This window comes from Pteropus alecto, unplaced genomic scaffold (assembly GCF_000325575.1).
Source record: "Pteropus alecto unplaced genomic scaffold, ASM32557v1 scaffold164, whole genome shotgun sequence".
NCBI lineage: Eukaryota > Metazoa > Chordata > Mammalia > Chiroptera > Pteropodidae > Pteropus > Pteropus alecto.
In genome coordinates, this window is record NW_006439568.1 from 22,142,707 (window position 1) to 22,164,249 (window position 21,543).

General features: G+C 35.2%; 1 protein-coding gene across 1 annotated transcript in view; it reads left to right on the top strand.

Annotated features, from left to right (window-relative positions):
- Positions 1-21,543, top strand: part of RGS22 (regulator of G protein signaling 22) — a 158,345-nt gene that overhangs the window by 99,638 nt on the left and 37,164 nt on the right. Inside the window, exons 13-14 of the mRNA XM_025050166.1 lie at positions 17,921-18,115; positions 20,045-20,137. Of these exons, the coding sequence (XP_024905934.1) occupies positions 17,921-18,115; positions 20,045-20,137 (288 nt within the window). The remainder of the gene's footprint in view (positions 1-17,920; positions 18,116-20,044; positions 20,138-21,543) is intronic.

Here is a 21,543-nt window from a genome sequence, read left to right on the forward strand (position 1 = left end):
GTTTTTATAAATCTCTTTGGCATTGGTTTTCTATATTTTACTTCAACACATTTACTACCGTTACAATTCTTGGGTTTAATTTTCGTCTAGAATCTGAGCATTCATGTTTTTCATTAATTCTGTAAAATACTCAGCCATTATTTATTTCGGTCTTTCTGTTTCTCATTTCTGTATTCCGTCATTCTGGATTCCCTGTCTGATCAATGTGGTTATTTTTCAACCTATTCTGTATCTCTCTTAATCTCTCTTTCAGGTTTTTCCATCTTTTAATATCTGTGTTGTATGTTATAAATTGAAATAGATCAACTTCCTTTTATCTGTTTTTCAGTTCATATATTATTTCTTTAGCATTTTTCAATTCGCTATTTAACCCATCCATTGAGTTAAATCATTTTAGGAATTATGAGGTATTTTTTTATTATTACTTGTGTTTTTCAAATCTTCCTGGTGTTTTTGCTCTTTTGTCTTATGTCTTCATGTTTATTCTTTTAAGCATTTAAAACATATCATACAGTCTGTAGCTGTGTTAGTTATCTATTCCTGTGTAACAGTATTATAACTTTGTGGCTTAAAATAACACGCATTTATTATCTTACAGTTTATATGAATAAGGAGTCTGGGCACAGCTTTTCTGGGTCCCCTGCAAGTCTGTAAATCAAAATGTTGTCCAAGGCTGGTTTCTCATCTGGGGCTCAACTGAGGAAGGATCTACTTCAATGCTCACATGCTTGTTAGCAGCATTCAGTGGCCTTGCAGGCCACCAGACTAAGAACTCATTTTTTTGCTGGATGTCACTAGAGGCCACCTCATCTCTGTGCCATGTAGCCCTCTCCTCATTGGCAGCTCACAGCATGGTAGCTCGCTTCTCCAAAACCAGCAAAGGAGCGAGTTTCTTAGTAAGACGGGTATTACTGTCTTATGTAATATAATCACATACACATAGTCACATAAATCTCATCACTATTGCTGTATTCTACTGGTTAGAAGCAAGCCACACATTATGCCCACACTTGGGGAAGAGGATTATGAAAGGGTATGACCACTAGGAGATACTGTGTTCATGGGAGCCACCCTAGGGTCTGGCTGCTACAGTATCCCATAATTCTGTGATTTGTAGTTCTTAGGAAAGCTGATTGTGCTATGTAGTATTTCTGCTGATATGGTGGATTCTTTCCTTGTGTGTTTTATAAGTTTGAATTATGAGCTCTTTAGTGAGTTTTTAATTTTTATCTCTGATGCTTCTGCTGGGTACAGTTATCATTTTTATAGATAATTTCTCATCTTGGAGTTCCCTCATTTGCCAAGTATAATCTCACGGTAATTAATTCTCAGGAGATTTATTTTTTCTTTTACGTGGAGTCCAGGCCAAGACAGGCAAGCCTCTTTTTTGTTTCTTGGGTTTGGTAGGTATATAATCTTGAGATGCAAAACCTACTTCATTGCTGCACTTTGCCTTCTCTACTCACGACTACTTCATGGAACTTTTTTAAGGAGTGCATAAGATAATGTAGGTGAAAATATCTTGTACTATAGTGTGGAATAAGTGGACATTATTATTATTAGAGTTAATACTTATGATTTTATCAATTATCTGGATAATGGAGAAGGATGACAGGAATTTGAAGAAATTGAAGAAAATAAGATTGAAGAACAGCAGCTCCTAAACAAATATTTATTCAACCAATGCTATAACTTATTTTAAGTTTCAAAATACAATTTAAGGCAAAATAGACTTTATAGAATCACAACCTTTTAAGATATATTTTATATTATTCTACTACTCACTTATTAATTAGCACTTGCTGAGAGCCTGCTATGTGCCAAGTAATGTTCTGGGAATACAGAGATGGTTAGGGCAAAGTTCTTGGCTTAAAGAGTGTGCTTTCTAGTGGGGGAAAGAAATAATTATTGAAGTACTTCAATTATGTTTAAAATAAAACCAGATACTAGCATCTTAACTGAAGATTAAATAAGTTCTTCTTTTACCAGCAGCTAACAGTTGGTTATTGTTTTTTTTTTTAATAATCATCAGCTTCTTTTCAAATACCTGTAGGAGGGAGGGAGCTAGTTCCTTTTTTCCTCAGTTTTGAGCCAAAAGCTTTCATCTTTTGTTCTTATTCCTGCCCTGTGAGGCAATACAAAATAAATCTCTCTTTTAGGGGTGAAAGATCTTCAAACAAAAAGACTATGCTGTCCTGTTTTTCATGTCAACAACTTTAGACTTATATTCCAAATCTTTTGAGTATCTTTAACTATATAGATGGATGGAATCTTGACATTTGGAAGTCCCGCCCCTGCCATCTCCACCCCATAATCTGACAGCTCGGAAATATTCTGCTCTCTAGTGAGAGACTTGTTGCTTCTTTTTATGTACATTCCTACAAAGAAATCATTTGATGGGTCCCATGGCAAGTCAGTCCATCTCAGTAACTACCCCTATCTATCCAGGGCCTTTAATGCTGTCATCAGTTTACTCTTGTTTTTGCAAAATTTCGCAAAAGAGAAAGGAAACACAAAAGCTGAGTTGACACGTGTCATCAGACCTATACCATGTGTTGATGTTTCGGGGAAGCCAGAAGTTGCAATGTAATAGTAATGCAGATTTCATTAATGTATTCATCCAGCAGTTATTTACTGCTACCTGTCTCATCTTCTCTGGCCCCAAATCATTTCAGTTTCTCATTAGGTGATCTTAGACACAGTGTGGATCCAAATGAAGTTTATATAGTGTTGTGCAGCACAGCCCTCCCACCTCAGGGTTCTACAGGATGTTCCTGGACTTGGCCTCTTTGCTCCTGCTCCCCATTTCTTTTACTCTAGAATCAGGAAATCAGTATAAACTGGATAACAGTTAAACCAGTGATTACAAGCATGTTTTCCCCAGCCTGAAAACTTTATTGATATTTCCACAAACATTTATCAAACATCTAGTATATTCTAGGCTCTGATCCATGCCGGGAACACTTTGGTGAACAAAGCACACAGATGCTGCCACTCGAGGGCTATCAAGGTTCAAGATTGTGCTCTTCTTTTGCCTACTTTTCCAGAGAACCCAAGAAAGTTTGAGAAAGAATAGGCCATGTAGTTCTTTCTTCATAAAATTTGCAGTCTTGGCAATGTTTTCCAATGAAGTCTGAGCTAATTTTAGGTCACAAAAACCTTGTGTGTTACCACAAATTCCTTTGAAAAAACCTTTTATGGCATAAAAGGGGCAGTGATGAAGTTTTTGTTTGTTTGTTTGTTTGTTTGTTTTTGCTTGCTGTCATCTATTACCTTAATTATTTAGCTCTTCTCCTTAAGTGTGGCATTTACAGGACTTAAATACTTCAGGGTGGTCCTGACATTTTCACTAAAGTGCTTTGAGCTAAGTGCTCCTTCCCTAGGCTGATGGTACAGCTTCAGGTGCACTAGCAGAGCTCATTATTTCTTTTTCTTTTTCTTTTTTTTCATAATTTCTTTATACAGCAGCAGCATTAAGAACCAAGCTGTGTTTTCTGAAAAATGAATGGGCATGGGTGAGGGGTGAGGTTGGTGTGGTGATTAAATGTGGAGAATGATGTACCTCTTTATAGTTTTATGGTAAATTTTAGTGTCTTCATAATTAGGTTGTTTCTTGAGTGTGGACAGTGATTATTCAGACTTTGTTAAATTATTTGTTTTTGTTACCAGAGAGATGGTATCCCAAGTAGCAACCAGTTTTGGAATCCTGAGGACTATGAATCACAGAACACAGAACCAACAGGATTCTAGTCTTGCAAATCCTATTTTGTTGTGCTTGCTAGTGAAGTGGGTTCAGGAAGAACACATATAGTAGCTTTCTGGCTTACAGTTTGTTCATTCATTTCCCCTATTCCTGATGTTTATACCAGCTAACCAATTTCAGTCTTAAGATTTTGAGTACCGTAAGATTATGAAACAAAACAGGATCTCCAATGATCCTCCTTTAATACTTATGTTTCCAAAAAAGTCAACCTCTGAACTTATCTAAACCATAATTATCATTATACCTTACATTTATTTAATGTTTTACTATCTGTTAGGTTCTGTGGTAATCACTGTACATACATAATTTTATTTAATTCTTGACAGTTTTAAGAGCTAGGTATGGGTATAGGTAGCTTAGAAAATTGAGACTTAGAGAAGTTGAATACTTTCCTAAGGCCATTAGTGAGCTTGGAATTAGAACCAAGTATTCTGACTTCAGACTCTGTACTCTTAACTTCTAAGTCATTGCTTTTTTATTGTCTCTAGAAAAAGGAGTATCTATTTATCACCTTGTTTAATCTTTCACTTCAATATTTTAAAATATCTTTATGAATATTAAATATCAAATTTCACCCTTAACATTTTCCCCCATTGACTAAAAGTTCCATGAAGACAGTCTGCTTGGTTTACTGTATCTGTTGGGAACTGGGCTGGCATATAAAAGATGCCGTAATATTTATTGAATGACTGAACAAACTCATTGGCATGTTTATATTCTTAGCAACATATTATAAACTTAATTATAGATAATCATTGATTATATATGACTGCCAGCTAAGTGTTTTTATTTAAAATTTTTAAAAATAAAATAGTTTAATGAGCCCCGATATACCATCACCCAGCTTCAACAATGATCAACATTCTGTCTTTTCAGACATTCTATATTTATAGTCCAAGTTTGCTCTTTATACAGAGCTCTTAACAAATTTCACTGAAGTAACAGTGAGATCTCGCAGCCCCCCTCCCACCTCACCCAAGGAACCTAAAAATAGGGTTGCTATCTGAAACTTAAACTTTGAAATCAGTGTGTAATAATTCAGAGCAGAGATGAGCAGTTGAAAAAAGGAAAGAATGGCTTCAGGGGCCCGCAAGACTTGCAATGCAGTTACTGGTACATCTAAAGAAGCGGTGTTCCAGTCAAGAAGAGGCACTGGTCAGCAATGGCATTTCAAAAAAGGGGATGTCACAGAGGCAGACCTTGATGACGCATGTGCAGCGCTACCCCGAGCAAGCTGTCTACTCCTGTGAGCACCTGGTCAGCCTGGTAGACCCTGTTGGAAAGAACATTCACAGGGGTCACAGTCGACTTCTTTTATTTTGACTCAGAGCGACCTGCTGCATTTAAGCTTGCTTTTCCAAGGAGATAGATGAGCTAGTTAATGTAAACATCCAATCTATTGGATGGTTGGTTTTCTCATTGTAAAGTGATCCCTTGATGCTCAGGTTTTCTGTATCAGTTTCTTGTGCTTTGTTAGTATGGATTAGCTTCCCTCTGGGACAGGTTTTTTTTTTGAAGCCAAAAATGTTAATATAGCCATGCTATTCTCATTGAATTATTTTTGTTCACTGATTTTCAAGAAATGATTTTTATTGAAGGTTTAATAATTCTATTAGTTTAAATCCATATTTTGCTTTTGTCAGTTAAAAGGTTTTCTTAATGAATTCAAAGATTATCAAAATAAAATGCTTATTTGTTCCTTATGTTGCCTTAAACTGCTTAGTAATAACTCTTTTTGGTGTAATTGTTTTTTTTTTTATTCCATCATATATTAATCAATTATGCTTAAAATACTTCAAGCAATGACCTAAGTCAGTCTTAAGTTTAGACTGTTTTGTCCCTTGAGTTTGTGGTTTGTTTTTGGCTTCACTTCACATGTTCTGTTTTCCCTTCTGATTTTTCATTCTGTCCAAAATGATTCAAGTTTGTTTTATTCTTTTATTGCGTTGGCATTTTATTAGGCTCTTTTGCATCGAGTTCTCCTTAGGAAAGGGTCTGAGCAACCGCCAGCATTTCTGTTTGACTGTCATCACATTATCTTTTTTGTGCAACTCCATCTTGGATTGATCTCTGCAGTAGTTTGCCTCTTGGTATCAGGATGTTGCAATCTCTAGATCCCATCTTTAAGATTTCTAATTGAAAAACCCCAAAGTCCTTCACATGAAAATCCATTTGTGGAAAGCTTGATCTGTAATTTATTCCCTCTCGGCATAGCTCCTCAATAATGTTTTTGAACTCCTACTGGGATATGAGAGGTCATTTAAAATCATCATTTTTTCCTCTTTTTCCAGAAAGGAAAAAAAAAAAAAAAACCAAAAAACACTAGAACTCGCTCGTTATTTTCTTCTTCTGCCTCATGTGAACTCAGATAATGATGCCCTATGCCTGTGAATGGTTCTGAAAACAGACTGCTCTTTTTTGCCGAAGTAAATATTTTGTGATTTCTCAAAGTGTCCCGTATCAGGGCATTACTATTCCTTTTATAAACTCCTCTAGGGACCCTTTGCCTTTAGCTTTTCAGAGCACAGTATCATCTCATTTATTCATATAAATTCCAAGGGTATAATTATTGAGCCCAGTTCAGATGATCCCACACGTGTTTAAAATGATCTATGAGGTGATTTTGGTCTCTTTGGGGTCCAGATACTACACTGAGATCTATTAGTACCAATTTTATTTCTCATGATGCTTTATTTAATGTTTCGTCTTCATAGCTGTTTCTTATACTTTTTCATGAGGACAAATTAACAAGTTTTTCCCCTCAAAACTTTTACCTCTTCTGAGTAACTAATCAAACTGAAGTTATATTTAACATTTGAAACTTAGCTTCGCCCTTTTCTACATGAAGACTATTCAAAATGTAAACAATTCCAAGAAAAGTTCATTTATAGTTTAGCTTTACTCCAATTTAATTGTTAAAAGGCACTTTACTGTATCGATATTTTTTTAAGTGGATGTCAGCTGAACAGTATTTAAGTTACCATGTTAAAAATTGGCATATTCTTGAATTAGTATATTCTGTTATGTGGCTTTGCCTCCAGTCAATATTTGAATTGGTTGGTGTCGTTTGCTTTTTTCTTTCTTCATTTTTTTCTGACCATGATAGGAAAAGTGAAGTATATTTGCCTTATAATCAGTGGTGTGATGATAAATGTTTAACAACTAGCTCTCCAGGGGAAAAAACAGCCCAGATTTCTAGTACTTGCTGATCTCTGGGTGTTAATACTCTCCCCATGGATGATTTCAAGTTGCAAACATGACATCAGTGAACACAGAGTAGGGAAGAAATGTGCAGTAGCCCATCATATAGTATTTCCACCATATAGATACAATAAATAACCTCAAGAGCATGGATAATAGTAAAGCAGTAAAATTATTAGAAGGTGATGAATTTTGAGTATTCATTATCTTTGTAATATAGTTTATTTAATTATAAATTTACATACTTTAATTTTTGATAATGACTGAGTTTAACAACCTCTTCACACAATTTCTGAAAATTTATGAATTGGCTCATGTTGAGCTAGTACAAGCTGGTTCCAGCATACCTAATTGCCTATAGTGGAGGAGGAGAGAGAATGATAAGGGAACTATCACTCTGATCCTTTCCATTTTAAGTTTCTCTAATGTTACAGCTGGAGACAACAGACCTTCCCCCTTCACATTTTTCTCCCACTCTTTAAAGACTGCTTATGAACTCTGCTTGCACCTGCCTAAGAAGGCACATCACCTTTGCTCCAGAATCTCCAGGTCCTGCACAGTTTGCTTACTATGACCTGTAAGGAGCTTATGAAAAAAAGCTTTGAATATTTCAGTAGCCAGAGGTGTTTTTCTTCTTTTGTCTTTAGAGTGTATGAAACGGTGTCATGGGTTTTAGGGGATATGTCTTGTTCCCAGGGACCAGCTAGGTCTCTGTGGATACCACCCTGTCAGTCCCTCTAGCGGAACCTAATGGCACCTCCCAGTAGGTAGAAGGAAATAGCCACAGCAGATGACTTTTTATTTCCTATACTCTAGATGGATATCTCAGACAATTACTAGGAGAATGTGAAAGATATATATCTTTCTTTGGACTCACTAGTTACATGATGAGAATTCCTTTTTACCATTGCAGTAGAATAACAGGTCTAAGAAAAATAGACTTGCTAATGACACCAAATGCTGAAGCATGAATATTTTCTCCTAATCTCTAGAATACGGTAATAAGTTATATTGTAAGTCCGCTCTTTAAATGTCCCCAATTTTAGGTAACCTGATGATATGCTCTGCTAGATATCCTATAAACGAGTATTAAGATTTCACAGCATATATGTTTTGACACATCTTGTCCTTAATGTACTGAGGGTCATTTAGTTCTAAAGTGAAAGTTTTACATTTCTTTTTCTTACTTCCAGTCCTGGCCTGGTGGTGACAGCAGAACATCATGCAGTCAGTGTTACCAGGCAATCATAGAAAGATACATCCACATGATCATTAAAATAAATACATCAAAACCAAGTATGTGAAACTGTTCCATTAACATAACTAACAGCTGAAATGTAACATAACAAATCAACACATGTGCTACAGCATTTGGTATTATTCTCAACTTTGCCTTTTAAGTCTACACAGAAATTGTTCTTGTTTTCATTGGAACACAGATGAGTGTCAAGCTGCAGCTCATCAGATGGCCCCTACTTATGGAAAAGATGTTTTCCCAAAGACTGTGCTCACCTTTGGCACAGTGACAATACTTGCTGGGTGCTTCTACAGCATGATAATTGGAATCATAGCTGTCTTCATTTAGTCTTTGGTACAAAGAGAAATCCAAATAGCACAGACAATTGTGAAGAATATTTCATTACTTTTTTGCTTTTGACACTGTAAAGGCAAGAATAAATCCAATAAACTCACAATTTTTCTCCTCAGGTATGTTTATCTAGGCTTTATGATGCAATAAGGAAACCAACACATTCCAAGGTCTGTGAGGATGAATAAAATGTGGGAAAACTAAGCCTGGAATGCATTATGATATATTTGAAAGGAGATTGGTGTTCACTTCCATCCAAGAATATGCTCATTAACATAACAAAATGACTTTGAAAACTATTAAGCAGCAATGCTGAATCTTGCATGAAAAATAGATTAGGGTTGGAAAAATATAAATTGCAATGGGAAGTGTCATTTTTAATTTGAGCCATCTCCCATGTAGCTACAGCTGCTGTTTACAGGATATTAGGTCTAATTAATGAAAAATCTGAGATTTCTTCGAAGAGGCAAACATGGAAACATGTTTGGGTTTCTTTCTTTCTTTCTTTCTTTCTTTCTTTCTTTCTTTTCTTTTCTTTTCTTTTCTTTTCTTTTCTTTTCTTTCTTTCTTTCTTTCTTGTTTTTGGTCTTTCTCCCAATTTATTTCTCCATTCTACTTTTCAATTCAGTTCTTCCTCCTGTATTCATGGTATCCATCCTAGATCTTTTTCTCTTGATAGCCTTGTTAGCCTTCATATGGTCTTGAGAGTTTAGTTAAACAAGAAAATTAATTCCCAGAATTTCAAGACATGAAGAGATTTTTTTAGGGAGAGAGGCATTGCTTTTTTTTTCCTATCTGATGGAGACGCCAAGAAAGTGAGTCACAGGCACAGGTGTAGAGTGGGTCGGGCGGGCTGCCCATTGTGCATTTCCTGATTACATAACCTTTGAGTGTCTCCAGGAGAGATGGGTTTAGAGCTGTGCTGTGTACAGTGCCAGGCAGCCTGATCACAGACAGGCATTGCTTGTATCCCTTCTCAAAAATGTTCCTGCTGGGTCATTAAAGCATCATAGATTAATGTTTAAATTGGAATCGTGTCGACCACAGCTGTGCGTAAGTGAATCTCTGCTTGAATGTAAGTTAGAGTGGCTAACTGGGATATGAAGAGATCATTTTTTTCTCCAACATCAGCTACATTATTATTTGCTCAGGAAAGACTGGGTGGCCAATAAAAAAATAAATGACCCAGAATACTCAAACAATGTCTTATTTAGCTATCATATAACATAATCTTTATAATACATCAACCTAAAAAATAATTTTATCACCTTTATAAAAATTTTAAAGGTGTTTATTTTTTTAAATTTTATTTCATATATATGATTGCATCCCTTGTGTTTGTAATATATAGTCATTTGTCAGTTAGTTATTCACTTATAGATTATCCCTGGATTGATAGAAACAAATATTAGAAGACATTTTCAGATTTTAACGGCATAATTCAGTTGAATATACTATAAATTTATTGTGTGGCCTAATGAAGGATTGACGATCAAATTCAACTTTCTCCTCCTCACACCTTTTACCACCTCTGTCCCTGCTACCCTGGGGAGGTGAGGAAGAGGGACCTGAGTCTCAAAGGAAGACAATAAATGTAAGTGTGAGATGCCATGGGGGAGTCGACCTTTCAAGCTCCTTTCTAGTGCTTCCAGTTCTAAGATTTTATTATAAGGCTGGTAAAGAATCAGGGAGGTGGGGTGAGTATACCGTTCTTAAGGTCTGTGGTGGTTATCATAGCAGGAGCTCATAAACAAAAAGACACTACCTGGTTGATAATGAACGATGTTCTAATAAACTATGTGAGGAAGCCACATACACACAAAAAATGTAGAGAGAGCACATGAATACCTAAATTTAGGTGCGATCAGAAAGAGGAAATAAAATATTTTTAAATTTTTAATTAAAATTTTCATTTAGTGTATTTATTCTTAACAAGGAAGTCTGTGAAGCTTCAATCCAAGTTCTAAACAAAATGTTCCTGGCTTGAGATTTGGGCTTTTAACTTCTATTTGAGTGATGTGATTGCAAATTAGACAAATGTATGTATCTTAGCGAGGAATATCCTCTGTCTTTCTTTCCTTTATTTTCATCTTTAAATATATGCCCATCATTTCTAGGAGTCTTCTTTTATAGAAACTTTATAATTTTATCTAACTGGCAGTGGTTAAATATAGGGAGAACATGTAACATAACCTAAACAAGAACTCTTTTGAGAATCAAAAGAAAACTATTAATAATTATGACAGAACAATAGGCTTAAACCAGAATGAGAACATATGGCAACCCTAATTGTAGCTCCTTGAGACTATGGGCTAAGTAGCTAAATGATATGCATGGACCCCTGTGGCTTCATAGAGGAGTCAGGGAGAAAGGGTAGCTTGCAAAGGGTCTGACCTGGCTTGGTCAGAAGACTGAGCTTTATTATGTTTCTTGTTGGTTGGGATGAAACTGCTGCTGCTTATTTCCTCCGTATGCTTTCATACTTGTTCTCGTCAATTTTTCCTTGTTTCATCGTAGAGATTAAATTCATAGGACTTGCATTTGAGGAAGAAGGAGACAAAAATAGGAAAATCAAAGAATGGGCAATAAATTGTATGTTATTAATGAAAACTAGAAACACAAGAGAAAGGAAAGTCTGGGGCAACTAGAAAAAGATCATTCATTATATTATTGATCATTGAGTTTGAGGGTCCATGGGCTATCTGTGTAGGTATAACAAGTAGGCAAGCTGGAAGCAAAGATTTTGAGTTCAGAAAAGAAACCAGGTCTAAAGCTGTACATATATGAATTTCTTCCATATAGAGTTGACTGTTAGGTCTCTGAGAATGGACTAAGTTTTTCATTCATTCATCTTTTCATTCATTCTAAATTTAGCTTTATGCTAGGTGCTAGGGATCAGTAATAAACTGATAGCAGTAATGAACAAAGTAGACCAAATCTGTCTTCATAGAGCTTGTGGTTCAGTGGGAGAGACAGAAGTACAGAGTCCCCTAGGAGCACATGAGAATGATACCTAAACCAGACTTCAGGAGTCAAGGAAGACTGAGTCCTTTAGGAAGAATAGAAGCTTAGCAAAAGGGGAAAAGAGGTTATGGGCGGGGTACATAGAGTACACAGTGTGGAAGTCCTATGAGATACTGCCTGGCATGTGTGAGAAATTGAAAGAATGTGAACTGAGAAAAAATATAGTTGAACCAAGAACGTCCATAAATGCCTTCCTTTAAGGTGAAAATAAGGGGAAATGAATCAGCAAAGGAGAGTAAGAATTGAAATAGAGAATCAGGAGGTGTCGAAGGCAGAGGAGAGTCAAGGAGAGGATAATCAGTATTAAAACTGCATAAGGTGTCAAATAGGATGGAGATTAATGAGAGAAGCTATTGAACTGGTGATTATGTGGTTTTTAGTGATCTTAGAGATCAGTTTCATTGGCTTGAAAATTAGATTGCAATAGATTGAGGAGTGAGTGAAAAGTGAGTATAAAGATTTATAGAAAAGGGAATGCGTGAAGTGGGGTGTTAGTTTGTGGAAAAAACAGTCAGGAAAAATAGGATGGGAGAGACACTTCATTTGAATACCTTTATAGAATAAGGAAGGAGATGGAATAAATGGAAAGGTGGGTTAAGGAAACAAGGCACTAAGGAAATGATTGCTGTCGCAAGGTTCTGAGGGAATGGAGTCAAAAGCACATGTGAATGGTTTAGCCTTGGAAAGGAGGCTTCCTTTGAAACATTAGAGAAAAAAAGATTTAGAAGAAAGCTCTAGAGAGGTAAGTTGAGGGCATTTTTCCAGTGGTTTTTCCTAGTTAAGTGGGAGACAAAGTGTACTGAAGGTGAAGAAACATTAAGGGGGCTTAAAAGGATGGCAAAGCTTAGAAATGGGAAGATGGAGTTGATTAGAAACAAGCAAAAACTTACCAACCTTTGTGATCACAGCTAAGGTGTTTTTTTTGTTCGTTTGTTTTAAGTCTATTTATAATGTAGCCAATTATCATAGTTTTTATTGGGAGCTTGAGGATAGATTTGGGAAAATGAATGATTAGGTTGACCTAGATTTGGGCCTTGACAAGGCAGAAGATCCAACGTGAGAGAAATTAGGATATTTGTGAGAGTTAGCTGACATGATGGACGGTCTTCGGTCCCAGTTGTGTAAGAGGGAGAGGGAGTCGTGCTATTCATATAGTAAATGGAAAAGTGAAATGAAGCTCATTCTGAATAAAATCATACACCAACATTTCAGAAGGTAAAAATTCAAGCCAGTTGGATATAGTCACATAAAGAAATCTGGCTCTAACATGGTATCATGAAATGTCCACCAAGCTATAGTGATAGACTATGTAAACAGCATCTAGAGCTTTTCATAGGATTGCGGTAGCAGTGGATTTCAAAGATAAGACATGAGGAATGAAGGCAAGACTTGGAGTGAAAGGGAAGGGAATAGATTTCGGTACCTGCCAGCAGCTCACCTGTCACTGTTATTCTTGTCACCATTTCAACTTTTGTACTTTACTCTCTTCACCGTTACCATGGTTTTAAATCAAAGGCATCATCCTGATTTCTACAAAGAGTTTGTATGTGGCACATCAAGTCTTTTTAAACTACAGCTTTGAATGTAGCTGACCCAATGACAAAGCAGTTGCTTTATTTTGCCATTAGAGGATATTCCTGCCCAAATATACCCTGACTACTATCTTTAACCTAAGTGATTTGGGGAGTCCAATTTACTTTCTTTTAAAGTAAATTTGAAATTATTGAAACAAATTCTGGAGACATTGTTTATTGTTGTTAATTTGATCATTTTAGTCTTAGTTTCTTAATTTACCTTAGTATGGTATTATTTTACTTTTAAATAAAATTTCACTTTTTAAAAATTCCAGCTTAAAAAATGTTTAAGAATAGAGTTGATTCTGATAGAAAGATGTTCTCTGCTGCTGTTCAAGACTTTTCTTTTAATAACTTCAAAAATGTTGCAGTCTGCTCCATCTGCTAATTTCCCCTCTCTTAAACCTCATTAATGTTATTACCTAAGATCTTTTAAGTTCTCTTATATTCCTAGAAATTTTTAATACATGACTCATGAAATGTCTCCCTACCTTTTTACTTTTATAATCTTGGAGCTTTTTCAATTCCCACGTTAATAACCCTTATAACATTTATACTACAGTTTTTTCTAACCCAATTTCAATTTTTTAAAAAAAATTTCCATTTCTCCTAAGTTAACTATGGGATGGCCATATATGAGAATCTATCATAAACTGGAACTATTTTAACTTCAAATTTTGAACTTTGATATAAGACCTGAAACAATAAATTGCATAGAAGAAAACATAGGAACTAAACTCATGGACCTTGGACTTAAAGAGGATTTTATGAATTTGACCTGAAAGGCAAGGGAAGTAAAAGCAAAAATAAATGATTGAGACTAAACTAAAAAGCTTCTGCACAGCAAAAGAAACTGTCAACAAAGTAAAGAGACAACCATCCAAATAGGAAAGTATATTTGCAAGCAATGCCTCTGACAAGGGCCTAATATCCAAAGAACTCATAAAACTCAATAACAACAAAAAAACAAATAATCCAATTAAAAAATGGGCAGAGGACCTGAACGGACACTTCTCCCAAGAAGACATACAAATGGCCAACAAACATATGGAAAGATGCTCAGCATCACAAGCCGTTAGGGAAATGCAAATCCAAACCACAATGGGATACCATCTCACACTTGTTAGAATAACTGTAATCAACAGGACAAGTAATAATAAGCGTTGGAGAGGATGCAGAGAAAAAAGAACCTTCATACACTGCTAGTGGGACTGAAAATTGGTACAGCCTCTATGGAAAACAGTTTGGACGTTCCTTAAACTAAGAATTGATCTACCAAATGATCTAGTAATCCCTCTACTGGGTATTTACCCCAAAGACTTGAGAACATATATCCGAAAAGATTTTTGCACATTGATGCTCATAGCAGCATTATTCATGGTGGCCAGGACATGGAAGCAACTGAAGTGTCCTACAATAGATGATTGGATAAAGAAGCTGTGATACATATATAATGGAATATTACTCAGCCATAAGAAGAGATGAAATACTGCCATTTGTGACAACATGGAAGGACCTCAAGATAATCATGCTAAGCGAAATAAGCCAGACAGAAAAAGTTGAAAACCACATGATATCGCTAATATGTGGGATATAAACCTAAAAGCAACAAACAGGATAAACAAACAGAGACTCATGATCATCGTCAATAGACTAGTGGTTATGAGAGGTTGTGGGTAGGGGGAAGTGGGGAGGTAGACAGGGTAAAAAGGGTCAAATACGTGGTGACACAAAGAAATTTAACAATGGGTGGCGAACATACAGTGCAATATATGTATGCCTTACTGTTGAATTATACCTGAAACTTACTGGATTCATTAACCAATGTCATCAAAATATAAATACGTACGTACATACGTACATACATACATACATACATACATAAATGGAACAAATTTTGAACTTCGATGTTCTTGTTTCAGATCATAATTTCACTTTAGGCCACTAATCTTCCATTTATCCATTTAGTAATATTTATTGAGTACCTATTATATACTGAACTTTATGGTACTATCTTTTCTTTAAGGGAGTACTATATTAAAAAGTCGATTCTACTTTTTTCTAACTACTCTACATATTTCCTTCCTTTTCCTTCACCTCTAGTTTTTGATACCCCATCTATATTATTGTTTTACTGCCCTGATTCTAAACTTGTCTGCTTTCCTACCTATAATGGGCCTCATAATAATCATTTCAATTGCACTTTAACCTGCACCTTCAACTCTGACTTCTCTTTCTTAGGCTCTTATACTATTTCTTCTGACTTTATTCATTATTGTTATATTTTACAATCGATATTTATTGATATTTACCTAGATATTTAAGCTTTCTGTTGTTCTCTATTCCATCCTGCTTTTCTCTTAGGGATTCTCTTTAATTAATTAATTTTATTTATTTAGTGATTAATTCCCTATTTTGTTTGTTGATTTGTGATATCTTAATTTTGTTTTTATTTTGGAAGGGTATTTTTGCTGAGTATATAATTACAGGTTAGCAGTTATTTTCTCTTGACACTTAAAGGCTAAAGTCTATACCCAGTCTACCCCTGCTCTTAGGGTGTTTCGAGAGCATAGGGTGTTTACAGGGGCTTCCCCACTGAACTATAGTAATCCTTACCCCTCAACATTGAGAAACTTCCAAAACCTCCACTTATAGGTAATTATAAGGACTTTCGCTGTTATTCTGTGTGAGATGGGAAGTCACTGGAGAGTTTGAGCAAAGGAGAGAGATGCAAAGTGATTTTTCTGTTTGCTGTGGTAAGAAAAGACTATAAGAAAGCAAAGAGGAACCTGGGAAGACCAGTGAAGATGCTATTGTAAAAAAGCAGGCAAGAGATGAAGGTGGCATATAATTTTTTATTTGACCATTGAAGTAACTTCCAAACTGCCTCGAATCTTGATCTACTCAAACTGTTTCTCCCTCCTGATACTATAGTGATTTATTTCTAAAATTTACATCTAATGATGTCACTTCTCAGAGATTCCCATTATATGACTTTAGGTAAAGAATTCAAATTCCTTACCAAAGAATAAAAGATTCTATCCATGCTCTGGTGCCTGCCTCCCTTTATAGCATCCTCTCTTATTCTCTTTCCTTTGGCCATTGTTATCTACTTGGATCCTGGAATCTCTCCACAGCCTATAAAACACCTTAAGTCTCATGCCTTGGCCCATGTTTTTCTTTTTCTTGAACCATCTTTCTTTTCAACTCCCTCCTCTTGTAGATTGACTCCAACTCATTTTTAAAGATTCAGTTGAAGTATTAAAGATAACAGAAGCTTATCTTTTCTTTGAAGAATTTCTGAACCTTTTCCTTCCCCATTCCAAGACATAAATGAGTCTTTTTGTGGGTTTAGTACAATTCAATAAACACTTATGGCATCTATTCTCTGTCAAAAATAGTTTTAAGAGTTGTAGAATCACAGATGAATAAGCTTCAGTACTTGCCCTCAAGGACCTCATTCCAGAAGAGAAGACACATAAATACATAATTGTATTATAGTGTGATAAGTGTAGCAGTAGAAAAGTATGACCTTGGAAGGAGGGTGTGTATGAAGGATTTTTAGAGGAGGAGAAATCCATGTTCATTTTAAGGAATAAATCAGGGTTTATCAAGCAGATGAAGTACATGAGGTAGGGTGAATAAGCCAGATTGAAGAAACAATATGCAATGACATGGAGTGGTAAAACAGCAAGGTTTAAGGAAATTACAGAAAAATTAGCATGTGAGTGTAAAGTTTAAAGGGTAAGTAATGGGAGGTGAGCTTGAAAAGATCGGATAGGCAATCACTGAAGATCTTACTTGCAATGCATACCTCCATTGTGATACTTATCACACTGTATTGTAATCACTGGTTTTCAATCCATGTCACCACTAATGGGCTCCTTTAGGGCAGGTGTTAGGACTTTTTCATTAATCTTTGCATACATAGCACCCACCCAAGTGTCTCAGATACAGTGGATGCTCAGTAAATATTTATGTTATTAATGTGGACCCTTTAAAACTTTAAAAGATTATTTTATATAAGACTTATTTGGTATTGGGTAGAAATTGATCCATCAGTTAAGCTATTTATCTATCTATCTGTCTATCTATCAATCAGTCAATCATCTATCTATTGCCTGGATTGAATCTGGACATTATCAGGTCCAAAGTATAAGTATAAAAAAAAATTGAAATAAAGTATAATTAATTAAAGATTCTTAGTAAAATTACACTTAAATCTGATATGCAAGGCATAGCATATCCGATGTAACATTTTAAAAATAAAATGTTATTAAAGTGTTTCTCAGATTTAAATAGCTATTATTGAGAGGCAAGACAAATGAGAAGAATAAGACATCTGTACAGCTTTGTCTAGGAAACTGGAAGTTCTGTGTATATCTTTCCATTCACTCTTATTTCCTTCTTGTATCTCTTCCACAGCACTAGACACCAGATAGAGACATTTTTATAGGAGAAAGGGATAATTAGCAACAGTCCTAAGAATTCTGCAACTCAGTTGGGTAGGGCAGGTCGTCTTCTGGGTCTCTAGACTAGAAGACTAATAGCCAGCTTTTCAACCCTAGTGTATTCTTGCCTCTTGTTTTCAAAAGGGCATTTCAAACTACTTTGGAAAGTAGCACACATATGTAGAAATGTCATGAACATAAGGAAAAAATGGAGACATATAGCCTGGAACCAATCATAATAATCCATAGTAGTAATCTGAGAAAATTTAGAATATCTAAATCTCCCAACATCCTCTTCTTTCTCCCTCTCCTCTCTTAGTATCTTTTTGCTACATATGTTGCTCCTTCGGCCACTCTCGACATTGGACTCCAACAGGAAAAGAAAAAGGAAATTTATATGAAAATACAACCACCGTTTGAAGACCTTTTTGACACAGCAGAAGAATATATCCTTCTCCTCCTACTTGAGCCCTGGACAAAGATGGTAAAATCAGACCAAGTTACTTACAGACAGGTATTGTAGCACTGAAAAGTTGTGTGTTATACAAAACTGATGATAAGTAGCATTGTTAGCTCACAAGAGAAAAACTGAAAAAAGTCTCATCTGGCCTAGGGATTTAGAATTAAGATATGGGCCAGCTCAAAATCAGGGCAAGGCAAGTATTTATTACCTATATTTTTTACCAGTCTCCCTACTGTCTCCTAACAAAAGACTTAAATCGATGTCATTTTTAGTTCTTTGTGCAAATATGTCAGCAGAGAGAGATTTTGGTTTCCTGTGAACCAACAAAATATGCCATGATAATAAACTGGCTTTGTCCCTTCTTGCCATTTCTCAGCAGCAGCCTTAATTTTGATTAATGGCAAAAGCTCGTTTAATTTTATGCTGGATGAGTTATAGTAAATATTACACCCATGGAAAATATAAACGTTTCATATGTATTGTGGAAAGCACATTCTATGACTTCAGTGCTGCTATTTTAAAGCACCCCCAGATGTTCATCAGGTCAGACTGCTTGATTGGATAAAAGTTTCAACACATCTTTTTTTCATTCTAAAAGAGGTCGTTTTAAGCCTCAGTGCTTGAATATTTTCACTAGTCTTATTGATGGGTGGAGGAAATTTCTTTAAATATTTATTCTGAATCACAAATTAAAACCATCCATGGATATTTTTTATATTAAGTTATTGCGTGTACCCTGCACGTGAGTCATTTCAGGTGGAACTCTGCTGTCTTTGTGTTGCTGTTCTTTGTTCATATCTCCTCAACAACTTCTTAGTCGTGTCTCCTATCAGAAAGGATAGGTTAGGAAATTAAGATAAAATTAATACCAAAACACTATGGATAGAGTCACCTTATTGGATTGTTACTAACATGACCCTTATGGCTTACTAAATTCAATGACTAAAATAATTACATTTTTATTCCTGATGTCTCTTTGTCCTAAAGAATTAACATTGCAGAGTTTCTACCACAAATGTGTATACTACACTAGGAAAATTAGGATATCACATGAAATTTTAAAAAAATCTCTCGAGTTAATTTAAATATAGCATATGGTATAGAAGAAAACGGACCTGAGATACGGTCTTGAGATGATAAAGGTTTAGAATTATAACTTCCCTAAACCAAAAAAGTTTGGCATTAGTAATGATTCTTATAAAAATGCATAGGACAAATTATATATTCTTTTTAATAAGAGGAAAAACAAATCCCTCTTAATTCTAGAAACATCCTTAAATTCAGCCTAGAGAACTTCTCTAAAAGTCCAGCTAACTGGATTATGTAGACTCTGTCTTAAAAAAGATAACAAAGGAGACTACCAAAACCAGCTATTAAATACAGAAAGTTCTGTGAGCCAAACTGACTTTTTCCTTAAACAGAGAAATGGAGAATTACCTTGTTCTCCTGACGACGACATACAACAGTGCAATACACACTCTGAAGGCTGAGGCCTGCTATAAGGTTTACTTTGATGATTAACTCTCTCCTCTCTTGCTACAGCAATAAAACCTTTGGTCACAGACTAATAATAATGATGTCCTGTCATTTCTTGTTCTTCTGTGGATTATTTGGTCCTTACAGCTAGTAGTGCCTGCCTTTATGACTATTATCTTGTTATAATGAATAGAAACCGGAAATACGACCCGACATGTTTGCCTTGTTAGTTCACGAGGGGTGTCCAGAAAGGAGGAATGATTTTGGGGGACAGTATATCATTACATAGGAATGTATGTATTTTTTTTATCGGATGCATTCAAAATCTGACTTTGCCGTAGCTGATATTTTTTGCTATGTTGGTCTCGCTTCCAAACTAATTTACTTTATTGGCAAGTATATTTGGTTTTTAGCCCACTGTTATTGGCAAAGTGTACATTCTTTCCCCACTTTTTCATAATGCACATTCTATTGATGTGACAAGCTTTAGTATTATTTTATTAGGTGGAGCTGGTGGAAGAAACTCGACAACTAGACTCCACATACTTCAGAAAGCTACAGGCTTTGCATAAAGAGACATTTTCCAAGAAACCTGAGGTAAGACAGCTCTCCACTTAGAACAACAAACTTTTATCCTGGGAAGTATTACCATTAAATATATTTGTGGAGATCAGGGGTGGGGAGTAGGAGATCATATATTGATAAAGTAGGGGATAGTTTCATTTTTCTGGGCATCTTTTCCTAGCATGGTACATTTGACAGGTGTTACTTTTTGACACATTTAACAACAAAGCCAGAAAAACAAAACAGAGGTAGCACAGGGAGCCAAGGTAGCTAAGAGCCTTCAAGCCACACTATATATTCCTTTGAATGTTTTTGGATATTTTTTGTATGGCAATGTTTTTGGATATTTTCTGTTGTCAAGTCACAAAAGAGTTAAATTGAGTTTTCCAAACAGAAAAGGAATTGTTGTGTGACAGCAGTAGGGAAAACAATTTTTTTAAAAATATGGAGAAGGTTAGGGGAAGTCAGTAAAAAGACCATAGGATTGACCAGGATATGAAGGTGTTAATTTTGATTTATAAATTCAGAACTTTTGGATTGGCTTAAGTAAACCATGAGAGATCCATAAAGCAATAAAATTAAATGTGTATCTACATGAAAAAATCTAGTTTAGATTCATGTTTATTGACATGGAAAATGCTCAGGACATATTATATAATAATGTAGGGAACAAAAACACTGGTATGAACTTATTTGTATAAGATTATATGTGTATTTCTACAAGAGAGATATCCGGAAAAAAAATGGTAAAGATAGCTCAGAGTGGTAAGGGTTCAGGTGATTTTCACTTTCTTCTTTGTACCTATCTGAAATTTTTACTCTTTTACAACAAAGTTTTACAAAATAGTAAAGTTATTTTTTAAACGTAACCTTCATGAAGTTGCCTCATTAACACAGAAGTTTTCTTTTTGAGACATCTTGGAAAAGGATACATAAAAATCCATAAAGGTAACACATTATAAAGTTCTTTTTTAAGCTTTATGAACTAAAATTTGCAACACTCTCCATAATCCTTCTACTTATAGAAAATCAATTTTGAAAATATTGGTAGTTTATCTTATGGTCTGTTGCTTTGCAAAAACAAATAGGGAGATGAATTAATTATATAAGGAATTACAGAAAAGGATTTTTCAGAGAATAAGCCTCTCTAGCTCTTTGCCCTGTAGGGCTTGTAAACTGTCTGCAAAACATCAGAGGTCTTTAAAATATCCCCAAATTAACTTTTATATAAAGGAAATTACATTTAAAGAATGTAATCTTTATTAGAAAAGCATCTTGCATTACTCTATAACTTTTAAAATTGTTATAGATAAAAGAATATTTTATGTTCATGATATATTGTTAACAAAAAGAACCAAGTTACAAAATCATACATAGTTGTATAGTTCTGTCTTCATTTTTAATAAACTACATGTGTGCAGACAAAAAAAACTAGAAGG